Below are 14512 nucleotides of genomic sequence, written 5' to 3'. Positions count from 1 at the left end.
AACTTAAACTTCCTTAAACAAATATCTAACTTTAAGTTTATTTGGCAACCAAACAGCCATTAACTTTAATTCTCACTCAATCCTTCAATCCTTAAAACTTCCCAAACTTCAAACATCTTGTTTCAATTCCTAACTTAAATCCGGAAGCTTTGAGATTTAAGAACAATATTCAAATAACCATTTTCAAAAGCTTTAAATATACTTAATTACTTCAAGCATTTAAAGATTCTTGAACACTATGATCGATTAAATCTAGAACTGCCAGATTTGAAACATACCTTTCAAGAATCAAAACTCCACATACAAACCCATAAATCAAATACTACATGTTTGGCCCTTGTTCTTTATTTTCTTAAAAATGTACCTAAAGCCAATAGTTACTCTTTTTCCTACATTGCAAGGTTTCAGATTTCAATTATAACCCCACAGCCTAACCTCCTCCTGAACAACAATTCTAGATTCCATGTTTTCCACTCCTAACTTCCACGGTCAGCACATACAACAATCATGAATTCATAAGTATTCTCTTATACACCTCCAAAACCTCAATCCAAACAGCCATGGCATCCCCCGCGCACAGATATATATATATATATATATTTAGCTTATTTACTCTAGCATTTAAGTGTTTCATTCCCCTCTATTATCCAAAACTAAAACAGCAACTTCACAAATACAATAGCCCCTGTCTCGGTACCTATAAACCAGAGCAAATAACACACATACACCCAGAAAATTTACACAGCTATACTCACTTCGTCCATGCTATGGAACCCGACGCCAACTCAGCAAGATAAGACGACACCATCCTATTTGTAAAAATCACAGATTTGAACTTAAATCCTTCGAGCTTCATCATGCAGAAACCACAACCGCGTGCAACAGCAAATCTTACTTCTATATAAACCGCGTTCTCAAGCTTCATTATATCCACACATGATATACGGCAACTAAGGTCGAAACCTTTCCTATACATGCATGCACGAGTCTGACACTATATATATATATATATATATATATATATTATTCCCAAGCCATATACCCCTGTTTCGGTAAGTCAAAAACAGAGCAGGGAACCTACATGCAAGCCGAAAGATACATTCCATTATCATCAACAAGCTCTACTCTTTCATTGTTATAAACTTTCAGCTTAAATAGAAGTTTCACTCACTACCCAGATACTCATCTCTTTCTCTCCTCAACATCACCGGAAACGTGAACCCAAACCAGAAAATCAAGACAACAATGGACCCGTGAAGCTCACCTGGATTGTTTGATCAGTTTGCATGCGCTGGATACCACCTCCGGTCACTTTTCCAGCTCCGTCGACTCTGTTTCCCCGTGCTCTCCCTCTCTCGCTCTCGTCTCAGTCTCTCTTTTCTCTGAACACACCGTAGGCAATGAGCATATAACGTGGTGATCAGCTGACACATAGAGGAATGAATTTAGACGCGTGGAAACCAGCTGTGCAACGGAGAAACAATTCAGACGTCTTGAGGAGGAGGCAGCATGTATACTACATGATTGCTGAGTCATTTTGCCCTCCTAAATAATTATTCTTCCAATCCTATCCCTTCTCCTATTTTTCTGAAATATAAGATATATCCAGAAATTAAACCAAAATATCATAAATGGATTTTTCTTATCCATTAGCTTCTTTGACCCATAAATAATTTTCCTAAGAATTTCAGATCAAAAGTCCACTCCTGACTATTTTTCTGAAATTTTCCAAAATATTTCTAAACCTTGAAAAAATCAATATTCCATAATTTTCCCCAATTGTGATTGAGCTATTAAATAATTTTAATGAACTTTCCCTTTTCTACTCATCCTGAGTCAGAAAATTCGGGATGTTACACTTCATGCCAGGCGGGATGATAGAGCTTTTATAATCAAGCTATGTTATTTACAATTTACAACATGCGAACATAATTATATTAAGATGCAAATTTGTCCCAAAAGTTTACTTAGAAATTCTAGGTACCCGAAAATTTTTTTTAAAGCAAATTTGTACTGAAAGTTTAAAATCATAACAATATGTTCCCTATCATTAAAAAGCTAATGCTGACCATTGAAATAGTGACATTGATCATGAATATTTTTAACAATAGGGGAGAATATTGCTACTATTTTAAACTTTCAGGATAAATTTGCTCTCAAAAAAATTTTTTGGATACCAAGCACTCTTGAGTGAAAACTTTCGAGATAAATATGCACATTAACCCTATTATATACTATCTCTTGTCCTTAACAAGAGCTAGACAACTAATTTGGGGATATCAAAAAAGTTAGTTAAATTAGTTATTTGTCACTAATGTGTGTTGATCTCCTTAAGTTATCCTCTTAAATCAAGAGCATTGGATGATTGAAATCATCCCTAGGTACAACCCCTTTCAACTGATAGAGATATTTTGAGAAAAATAGGGAATAAAGTAAATTGATGAGATCTTATATTGGCAAAATTCAAAGCCACAACTAGCTCTTATATTAAAGATCAGGGGTAGTAAAAAACTTTTTCAATGGTCAACGTTGATTTTTTAATGATAGGGGACAAAATTGCTATGATTTCAAACTTTTAAATCTAAAATAAAAAAGTTTTTGGATGCCCAGCGCTCCTAAGTGAAAATTTTGGGATGAATTTGCACTTTAACCCAAAATATAAAGAGAATAGAAGACAATAAAACAAAATACTTATTAAACTCCTTATAATGCATGAGAAAATATTGGCCCTCTGGACATAAACAATTGAACTTAAGTTTTGTCCTTAAGACTTCATCTTTATCCTTAAGACTAATTTAGATAAGACGTTAGTGCCCGTTCCTTCACTCATGGAAAGTAATATTTCTAAAATTCATAAACGATTATTCTTTAATTATCTATTCACAATTGACTTTTTACAGTAACTATCAAGTGTTAATGATCAATTGATTATTTTCGTCAAGCATCAATATCAATAATAAAATTTATATCAAGTATTATTTGTAAATTTTAAATATTAATGCAGCTCATTTTTTAAACTCCTTGTCATACATAAGAAAAATTTGGCTCTCTCGGGAATGCTACTAGCATATTTTTTCCTCACCACTCACTCTCACCAATATTGTTATATTTAATTTCCTTCCATTTCTTTTGAATATTTTCCACAGTGGGATGTCACAAGCGTGGTTAATGAGCTCTAAAGGCTAATTATTCTTCTGATCTTTTGTCTCCATTTGTCGATAACTGTAGTCTAAAATACAGCAAAGGAATCGGATAGAAAAGGAACATTTTATTCCTAGAATATGAATATCACGAAGTTATAATGTTGTGATAAAAGATGAAGAGACTTCACTTCTTTTTTTTTCCGTAGATTGTATGGTCCCTTTTCTCCACTGAATGCAATCCAATTTGGGGGGGGGGGGGACTGTGTGAAAAAGCACAGGGTTGAACAGGGTGAATAATATGGGTTGTTATAGTTCTTGATTTGTGGGTCTTCCACTAAGCATATAATTATATATCCATTATGTTAACCAACCTAACATACAATTCAATAATGTGGGGCTTCTACTGTAACTAACACAGCCATTCACTTTTGAAACAGTCACTTCATTAAAAGAAAAGGATCAAATGAAGGAAGGATCGAGAAGCTAGTCATATTTGTTTATTCATATGATTAATTAAAGCATGCACAATGCATTTCTTTAGATAATTAAAGAGGAGAAGCGAACGCAATCATCAATTGATGACCCTAAATTAGGATGTTAATTAGGATACCACTATAGCAATCGAATTGCCAAATGGAGGACAGAAATGATGTCTTGTGATGATTAAGTGTATATGGATTATCATAAATATATTTTATATTTCTTTTTTCCAGTCCTTTGGAAAAGCAATCTTCGGAGATCGATTATCGTGTTTATCGATCACAGCATCCCATGTATTTCTTTTTTAAAAAAATCATTTTGTAAAGATTTATATGATAAGACTGTTACCATGTTCGGCATCTCCCTACAATAGGGGGATCCATCAACAAATAATGTTTGATACAATGTGCTTTACCTCATGGTGTTTTGATCTCTCTTTTCATTCTTTCGTTATTTTTGTCATACCAAATAAATAATTGATAAACTATGTGTGTGTATACATATTTCTGTCCATATCACGCAAAATATAATTCATTTACCTAACACAAGTTTAAATCTAATAGAAAGAGCTAGTCCCTCATAACATGATGAACTAAGGTTCAAATTTTCCTAAGAGAGATGTTCACGTTTAGTACTCAACAGTTTATCGAACAAAATTAACCCCAATAGGAGGATATATATAACTAACAAAAAAAATATAATTCATTTCATCCATCTCAATTTTTCTTTTTCATTTATAACTTTCATTATTCTACATTCCAGCAGACCAGCAATTTAAAATTTACAACATGTGAATAGAACGACATATCATATAAAAATATTATATTGAGTTGATACAATATTTAGTTTTCTTGAAATTTAAAATTATTATTTTTAATCCTTAAAATTTACTCTACCTATAAACGTTGAATATTCGAAATTCAATAACAAAAAACATTGATTTCATATTTCATATATCTAAATGAGGTCAAATTTAAAAAATTAAAAACTATATTAACCTTATTATACATTAACAATAAATTTTTATATTATCAATAGTCACTAAAAAAAAAATTGACTCAAAGTCACCGCCGATAGCCAAGTTGTTGCTGTAGCAACTGTCGCTGAAACTTATCAGTGACTACGAAAAGAGTCACCAGAAAAAATAGGCTGGCCTCACCTATGCCATGTGTCCACACCTCAACGCGTTACGTCACCAATTGGATATTATCACCATAAATATGGCCATTCTATGATTTGAACTCCTGACCTCCTCCTTCTACATCCCTTCTTCTTACCATTGAGTTGGAAAGAATTTGATAATAATTGTTGTAAAATCAAATATATATAATAGTAATAAAATATTGAAAAAAACTTTTGGCAGTGACCAAAATGTCGCGACTAAAAGTGTATTTCAACAGCGACAAATAGTCATCGCTAAAGGCTATTATATTATATAGAGTAAAATAAACCGACTACCCTTCTATTTTATATTAATTATAGAAACATCTCCTCTATTTTGAAAATGTATATAAACCTCCCTTACAATTAAAATGTATGTTACACAAACCTTTATCCTATATTTAGTATTCAATTTTCATCCACCCAAACTGTTAGCTTACCGTTAAGTTTGATTTTAAATTTTTTTTTCCCATCAAAATGCCCCTTTTTAACTTAATAATTATTTAGACATTTATATTTTTCATAAAATCAAAAATAATTCTAATACGTATATTTTTAAAATTTCTAATATGTTACAAAATTTATTAATTTTGATCTAAATCATAAAATTTTATTATTTTAATGTTTTATCACATTCATTAAAAATTATTTACTTTGATTTCTTTTAAATTGTAAAAAAATATTTCAAATACATAGTTTTTGTTAGAGTTTAAATAATATAAGTTTAAAAGATTTTATAAATTATTTAAATTTATAATTCAAAATTTTTAAACACATCTTTGTTACAAAAATTTATAAACATGTTTAGTCAAAGTGTGCATGCATATGTATATATATTGAAAAAATTAGTTAAATTTTTAATCAAATCTTTTATGTTCATTTATGTAACTGTAAAAATATAGTTTAGGAATTTATTAGAATGAAGGGTAAAATAGTAAGTAGAATTTATTTTGATATAAATTTTAGTTAAAAATAATTTTTTTAGAATCTTTTTAGAATATTCCTAACAGTGTTAACTTATTAGATTAAATTATATATTTTTAAAATAGAATGGAGGTCTGTGTAATTGATGTAAACTAGAAGGGTAACCAGAGTATTTTACTCTATCATATATTGTTAAATAATAATACTATTATTAAATATTTATATTTAATTTTCTTATTTGATTAAAATATTTATTTATAATACCCATTTTGTATAAAAAAAAATATAATTCACACGATATTATTTGTTATTTTTTTTGTTTCTAATTATTTAAGCTATTATATTATTTATTTTAATATTTATATTTATAATTATGAAACATGAAAATAGTATATAAAAAATAATAAAATTTAATTATAAATTTTATCATGATTATTTAATTCTCTCACACACACATAATTATAATCTCATTTTCATACACACTCATTCCTTCCTCCTTTCCTCTCTCTTACTCTCACACACACCATATTATCTCTCTAACCTTCTCTTTCTTTCTCTCTAACACAACAACATGTAAATTTACTTTATTTTGTCATAACAAATCATATTAATGAACAAAATTATTATTTAAATATGATTTTTTTATAAAAAAAATTAAAATAATAATAAAAAGTTAAAATAGACTTTCAGCGGCGACTTTACTTACGACCAAAAATGTCACTGTTGAAAGGTGTTTTCAGTGGCAATATTGAGTCACTGCTAAATGCCTCTTTCAGTGGTAACAATAACTATTACCGCTAAAAGTCCTGTTTAGAGATGATATTAGGAGTCGTTGTTCAAAGTTTCACTTTTAAAAATTGACTTTCAGCGGTGACATTCATGGTCACTACTGGAAGTAAGATTTTCAGTAGCGACTCTTAATGTCACCGTTGAAGGTCACATTTTCAGCGGTGATATTTTGTGTCGCCACTGAAAGTTATCGCTGAAAGTCTTTTTTTTTTTTTGTAGTGGGTATGTCAACAAATATGATCTTATGCTACAAATCGTGAATATATAGTGTGCCTCATCACCCCCCAAAGAAAACAAAAAAACCCCATACACTTCATATAATCCACAGAAAAGCATATCCTGTCATTTTAAACTATTTTGTTTCTCACTTGTAATAATAACTATTTAACATGACAACATTCTATAGGATCGAATTAATGAAGTTCATAGGGATGAATATACCTCCAAAGAAAAGACAAAAGCCAAACCATCTTCCTAGATTCAAAGTTGAAGATTTTCAGCAGCCTCAATATAATCGTTTGTTGCCTTAATTTCCGGTATGTGCTGGTATGTTTGGCTCAATAATCCAAGGGAAAAAGACAGAAAAATGACAGATTAACTTCATAATGTCCAAATGGTCTACTGAATTTGAGAAATCCCAATTTGTTCTCAAAAAACCAAATTGGGATTATCATGTTAAAGAAAAAGATCAAATTACCCTTCATTTTATTTATTGTTTTTAAACTACCAAAGCTCCCGCTGGCTGGCCGGTCACCGGAGCTCTGGCAGCGGTAGTCACCGAAGCTCCAGCAACGGGCCGATAATTGGTCACCAGAGCTTCAACGGTTGAAAACAATTTTTTTAAAAATTTTTACAATTTCAGTATAACGGTTAACAACTTTTGTAACGCTATTAACAATTTCAGTATAATAGTTCACAATAGGTTTTCTGGAAAATTCAACAAGCTCCAGCGGCTGGAAACAATTTTTTTGAAAATTTTTACAACTTCAATATAACCATTAACAACTTTTGTAATACTATTAACAACTTTAGTATATCAATTAACAACAGGTTTTTTGGAAAATTCAACAATTGGTAGCCGAAGCTCTGGCAGCGGAAAACAATTTTTTTGAAAATTTTTACAATTTCAGTATAACGGTTAACAACTTTTGTAACCCTATTAATAATTTCAGTATAGCAGTTAACAACAAGTTTTTGAGTTTGTTAACGATATTATTAAAGTTGTAAAAATGTTATTTTTTGAATTTTCCGAAAAACCTGTTGTTAACTACTATATTAAAGTTGTTAATAAAGTTACAAAAGTTGTTAACTGTTATACTGAAATTGTAAAAAATCTTTTTAAAAAAAGTAATTGTTAAAGCTATAAAAATGCCATTTTTTTTAATTTTTAAGAAAACCTGTTGTTAAATGCTATACCGAAGTTGTTAATAGAGTTACGGAACTTGTTAACGACATTACTGAAGTTGTAAAAATACTACTTTTTGAATTTTTCAGAAAACTTGTTGTTAACTGCCATACTGAAGTTGTTAATAATATTACAAAAGTTGTTAATCACTATACTGAAGTTGTAAATTTTTTTTTTTAAAAAAAAGTAGTTGCTAAAGTTGTAAAAATGCTATTTTTTTGAATTCTTAAGAAAACATGATGTTAAATGCTATACCGAAATTGTTAATAGAGTTACGGAACTTCTTAACGGCATTATTGAAGTTGTAAAAATGCTACTTTTTGAATTTCTCAAAAAACCTGTTGTTAATAGCATTACAAAAGTTGTTAATTATTATACTGACGTTATAAAAATTTTCAAAAAAATTATTTTCGGCCGCCAGAGCTCCGGCAAACAGTTGTTGAATTTCTCGGAAAACCTGTTGTTAACTGCTATCCTAAAGTTATTAGTAGCATCACAAAAGTTGTTAACTGTTATACTGAAGTTGTAAAAATTTTTAAAAATGTTTCTGGCCCCCGGAGCCTATAGAATTTCCCAGAAAACCTGTTGTTAACTATTATACTTAAGTTCTTAATAGCATTACAAAAGTTGTTAACCGTTATACTGAAGTTATAAAAATTTTTTTAAAAAAATTTTCCGACCACCAGAGCTCTAGTGACCCATTGTTGGCTAGTCGTCGGAGCTCCGGTGACTGCCGCCGCCGGAGCTCTGGTGATCGGCCAGTCAGTGGGGGCTTTGGTATTTTAAAAATAATAAATAAAATGAAGGGTAATTTTGTCTTTTCTTTTAACATGATAATCCCAATTTAGTCTCTTGAGACCAAAATAGGATTTCTCAAATTCAGCAGACCATTTGGGCATTATGAAGTTCAAGTGTCATTTTTCTGTCTTTTTTCCATAATCCAAACTAAATATCTAAATTCGTCGGTAGTACTAAGTTTAACATGTTTTTATGTGTTCTTACAATTTGTGTCCTATGAAACAATTATTATAGATGTTGAATGAAGATGTAAAGTCTAAGGTTTGGTAAGATTTATTGCATACATTTTTTCTAGAAAAGCAACAAATTCTTCAAGACGAAGCTCAAGGATCTAACAAAGATCAGAAAAGCTGTGGGAGTACCTATGGATCGAGTAGACCCATCGCTTTATTGTAATATGCAAAAGATGAGAAAATCCAAACACACATGAGAACACACTAATTAAGACTACTGCCTCAGACTAATTAAGGCTATTACACACAAACACAGTGGATTGGAAACATTGAAATCTACATAGCCATTTTCACATGTTGAGGGATTACTATAGGACTTCTCACTTTGTGCTTGCCATCAGTCCAAGCCAACTCTCCAAATGAAGGCTCTGAAGTCTTGGCTGAACGTGTTGCCTGCAAAATAACCATATAGCTCTTCTTCTGGTTTGTCCTCTGAAAGGTCAAAGTTGTAGGGAGAACAACAACCTTGAACCCTCTTGGTGCTTTGACATTGACAGTATATGTGCTTGGGGGCCCAACATTTGTTACTACACGAGTAACATTGACAGGTTTCACACCCAGAAAAGGCAAAGTGATAGAAGGGTAGTTGAAATCTTGTATTCTGTAAGACCTTGGACATTTGTATGGCCTATTATAATTAATGGCTTCAATTATTCTTTCCTCGTAAGCAGAAAAACATAACAAATTGAGGTAATCGGGAGTTCTGAGGTCATAAACAAGTCCAGGGTCCATTGCAAGGTTGGGTTTGACATATCCTGTGCCATAATGAAATGGAGTTGCTATGCGACCATCTTGTTCATCCTTGATTGGTCTATTGGTGTTATCCAGTGTGCTTGCTATAAAAAAAAAAAAAAAGTAACATAGGCTTTGATATATGTTAGAAATCAATCAAATTGTGAACATGGAAACAAATTATTAATGTACGTCATATACCTGTGGTCATGATTGCTGACTTGATCATTGCAGGACTCCAATTAGGATGACGATTTTTAACAAGACCAGCAATGCCAGAAACATGAGGGCATGACATAGAAGTTCCGGATAGTACATTATAGTCAAAGCGACGTCCTACATCTGAATCCAGGTTGGTAGGACTTGCAGCAGTTGAATAAGCAGCAATTATATCTTGACCTGGTGCAGTTACATCCGGCTAAAAGAAGGGAGGGAAAAAAAATGTTGGAAGTTACAAAAAATTCATGAATGTAGCTGATAGATTGATCGAGGGAGTCATTAGATAGTTCTATTAGAATGGATACAGAACCTTGAGGATTGATGGCAGAACCAAGCTGGGTCCTCTCGATGAGAATGCAGAAACTTTTGGTGCTGGCCTTATAGGTATAAATGTTTTTGCATTATTCAAGAATGCAACTGGGTTCCTGCAGCAATAATACATATGTATGAATAGAAGCCAGTCTTTGCAAATATTTTCCAAGCAACTTCTAAAGGATTGGCATGCGAAGGGGACAGATTATAATAATTACTTGTTGCCGAAGTAGTCCCAAGAATGATTTGGATCTGACAACTTAGGAGCACTAAAAGGAACATTGGAAGCATCTAAAACATGAGCATCAGCTGTAGCTGTATTCAATGCCGGATCATTTTTCAAAATCATTTTCAATGCGCCGACACGCACCGCTTCTGCGCCCTTGTCCACAGGCCTTAGGCTCCTTCCTCTTTGGCATATCAATATGCGACCCCTTACTTTTGTAGGATCAAGTGTTCCTGGTCTACAAAGCTGACTGCAAGAGCAACAGAACGAACATTTGATAGTTTAACACAAAAATTAAAGGAAATAAGGTTAATTATTAACTCCACATATGATGAATTGAGGAATTTTATTCATCCTTACGCATTTTGAAATGTTGCATTAGGAAGCCTCGCGTTGCCACCAAATACGACAGGAGTTAACGTCTGAGATGCCGAGTTTGAGGCAAGACTTGTCCCCTGGACGTCCATGTCAAGTTATTATTGTTAGTAAAAGAAAAAATTTTTTTTAAAAAAACAAACATGACTAAGCTTAAAAGAAATACGTACCCTAATGGTTTGGCCATTACCAAGAGTAATATTATCGCTGAATTCCCTGTCAATGGAGCCAGAAGCAACAGTGAAGATCCAAGGCGCCACATTTGAGACGGTCTCAAGTTTTGGGCCTGAATTACCGGCAGCGGCAACAACTATGATTCCTCTGGAAATTGCATGGAAGGATCCTATGGAGATCCCATTTGTCAACATCTCGTTAACATCTGGGACGGCATTTTTACCCATTGAGACAGAGAGCACATCAACGCCATCATTAATAGCTTGGTCAAAAGCAGAGATCAAATCTTCATCAGTGCAATCTTCAGAAGTATGAGAACCCCAGCAGACTTTGTAAACAGCAAGACGAGCTCTTGGAGATCCTCCCTTGGCCGTTCCATTCCCATTGTTGAGAACACTTACGTTCCGAACGAAGTTGCCACCGGCCGTCGACAAAGTATGAGTTCCGTGTCCGACGATGTCACGAGCGCCGATGCCACTTGATGACCCTAGACTTCCGTGTTTTATCAAATAGCCTTTGGAGAACGTTTGTGCTGCAATCAGCTTCCTGTAATTCATGCATATACTTATTTAATCTGAACTGTGTTTGTGTTGAGTCACATATTGGAGATCTCACAGGTGTTATATAGTTTATAAGTTCAAGAGACCCTTCTTTCTAATGGGTTAGTCTTTTGGGATTAGACTCTATCTTTGGACTTACGCTTATCACAGTTTGTGTGTATATGCATATATCAATATATATAACCAACAAGAGTTGGTCTAGTTGGTAAGAAGTTGAATCATAAACCATAAGGTCGTGAGTTTAAATCCCGCTGCTGATGTGAAAACCTTATTGGTAGGCGATCTGTAAATACTCCTGTAAGCGTTCTTTGAGCCTGAAGGCATGTCCTGACTCTGGTGAATCCCCGGGACCCAACTCACATATACTTTTTTGTAAAAAAAAATATATATACACACACATATTCAAATTTTGATCAAACCTGTTGCAAAGAGTTATGTTAGATCGGCCTGACAAACTGTACAGCTCGCATTTTGATCCTCCTCTCCACTTTTTCGGAATGGGGCCATATCCATCATCTCGGAAGCTTCCGGATTCAGGCCAAACACCTATCCAATGAAACAGATGTTAAATGGCTTTTAATATATACAAAGGAAATGATGGCCCATTTTTGACATGCACATGATCATGTCATATTTGCATTAAATAATTATATAAATAGATTTCATTTGCAACTTGTTATATAATTACCGGTATCAACACCGCCGATAATCACATTTTGACCAAACCTTCCTTTGACCCAAGCGGAGTCAGCTCTAACTCTTCCATTTCTTTCTTGTCCCAGGAAGCCCCATGACCTGGTTGTGTACAGTTGATGTGATTGACTCGGGAACACCGACACCACTTTTGGATTTTCTGCGCCAATTTTCCAACAATTTCATGTCAATCAGTATCAACGTTGTTACCATCAAGTAACGTTGTAACCACTATAGCTTGTTTCTGAATACCGTATAACAGTCCCTTCTATACCTTCTTAGAAGGTTTTGATTTTTCTATGTATGACATGCTTTTCGCATGCATAATAAGCGAAAGCTAAAGGGTACTTTTTTAGTTTCAAAAGAGTGTCTTCAATCAAAGGCATTATATAAACGCTTCCCATTTTGCCCATCACTGAAAATCGTAGGAGTAATTGGACTTGGCTGCCATACATGAATGTTATTAAATGAGGAAACATTATACTGGAGTATTTAATAAAGGGTATTTGTGGAAGGATGTGGTAACTATAAAGAAATCAACATTTTTTTTATTTGTGCAAAATAGGTAAGTTTGTATTGTAAATAGGAAATAGAGGAAGGATATGACGAGGCTCTCACTTTTGATGTCTGCTGCTTCTTCATCTTCAAGCAATGCAGCAAAGCCATTGATGTGTTTGTTGTAAGAGTAAAACATGGCTTCTTTGGCCCTCTCATGGCTGTCAAGATGCAAAAATAATCAACTAAGGGAATTCAAATTCTCGTCATATACAGCTTTAGTTTTCTTGCCCAAATTATATAATTGGGACTACAAATTAATGGCAGGTGTACCTTCCTAAGACAGAGGCAAGCAAATCATAATGGGAACTTGTGGCAACGTCCATATCAGCAGAGGAAGGTTTTGGACCATGAGAATGTGATCCCAAGTATACAACGTACGACTGCAAGATTAAATTGATTAAGAATAATACTTCTATCTAGAGTCAGTAATACAGGCCAGCCTACCGGTTACAAGCTGGCCCATGGCGGGCCTGAGGCCTAGCAGGTCAGTCTTTTTAGGATGGACCTCTAGCGAGCTAGAATTTTTCCAACCCAGACCGCCTAACCTGCCAACCTACCAATTTTTGTAAACTTTTTTTTTATTTTTTATTTTATTTTGATAAAATCTACTCAAATTCCTAAATACCTAAAATGAAACATACAAATATAAATTATCATAAATAAAACATGGAATCCAAAGTTTCAAATGTCTCAAAATATTAAACATACATGATACATCCTAAATGATTTAACAAACATCCCAAATTAAAATATAAATCCAAATCAGCAATAACACAAAGTCACAAACACAATGTATCACTACCTAAATCACTATCAAATGCTCAATCATGAGTTATCACTCAATATTGATTGGGTTGGAAGCATGATCTGAGGATGTGAAATTATTTGGTTGAGCTTGAGAAGTACTAAAACCACCATCTCTTTGCTTAGCTGACTTTGTCACAAATAAAATTCATAATACAAAGTGAAAAAGATGAGAGTTGAGAGAACAGAGACTCAGAGAGGCTGAGAGCTTGCACAAAATGCAAATGATTGAAGAATGAGGGGAGGAAATTGTTGCCTTTTGAAGCGAAAAATTTAAAAAAAAAAAAGATGAGAGGGGCAGAGACGATGCGTTTCAAAAGGGAAAATTAAAAAAAAAAAAAAAAAGAAGGTAAAACGGGTTGGCCCGCCCACCCTGTGGGTTACCCTACCGCGAGTTCAGTCTTAGCGGTTATGGGCTCAAAAGATCCATTTTTAAAACGATCCCAATTTTTATTAGCAAACTCACCACTTCTTGGTGGATTGGTGAGTTGAGCCTACCGGCTCTACTTCTGTCAACTACAAACCAAAATTATGGTTGCTTTACCTTTTTAATGGCATGGGCAGGTTGCTGCAGCTGTAGGAAGCAGCAGAGCAGAAATGACGAAAGAAGAAGGTGAAACATAGTTGAGCCTCTCATTTTGCTTCAACTGAATGTTGCGAGATGGGCGAGAATGGCGACTCTAATTTGTCTCTTTATATAAATCCCTTCTCAAGCGCTTGTTGCGATATATGTGATGTGAGATTATATTGTGGACTCTTTTCCCCAAAAAATAATAATAATAATCATAATAATAAACAAAATCGGCCTACCATTATTTTGACTATGATTCGACTTTTTTGAGAGACCAAGGACAGTTTCCTATACAACTTTACAATTAAGAATTCCACATTACTTTAGCAACCCCCCCCACCGGGGGAAAAACAAG

The 14512-nt window shown here is 33.5% G+C and overlaps 1 protein-coding gene across 1 annotated transcript; it reads right to left on the bottom strand.

Moving 5' to 3' along the window:
- Positions 1-9176: 9176 nt before the first annotated feature.
- On the bottom strand, positions 9177-14242 carry LOC114742056 (subtilisin-like protease Glyma18g48580). The gene is made up of 11 exons (XM_028930307.1): positions 14131-14242; positions 13053-13162; positions 12843-12940; positions 12220-12384; positions 11951-12077; positions 10968-11517; positions 10783-10877; positions 10415-10672; positions 10195-10309; positions 9867-10083; positions 9177-9769 (listed from the first exon to the last, which is right to left on the bottom strand). The coding sequence occupies exons 1-11, from the start codon at positions 14221-14223 to the stop codon at positions 9210-9212; spliced, it is 2388 nt and encodes a 795-aa protein (XP_028786140.1). The 5' UTR covers positions 14224-14242; the 3' UTR covers positions 9177-9209.
- Between the last annotated feature and the right edge of the window lie 270 nt (positions 14243-14512).

The sequence above is a fragment of the Neltuma alba genome, unplaced genomic scaffold, assembly GCF_004799145.2.
Source record: "Neltuma alba isolate B1F8T4 unplaced genomic scaffold, ASM479914v2 tig00003622_pilon, whole genome shotgun sequence".
Classification (NCBI taxonomy): domain Eukaryota; kingdom Viridiplantae; phylum Streptophyta; class Magnoliopsida; order Fabales; family Fabaceae; genus Neltuma; species Neltuma alba.
Note: the sequence above shows the minus strand (reverse complement) of the source record. Positions and strands in the feature narration are given on the sequence as shown.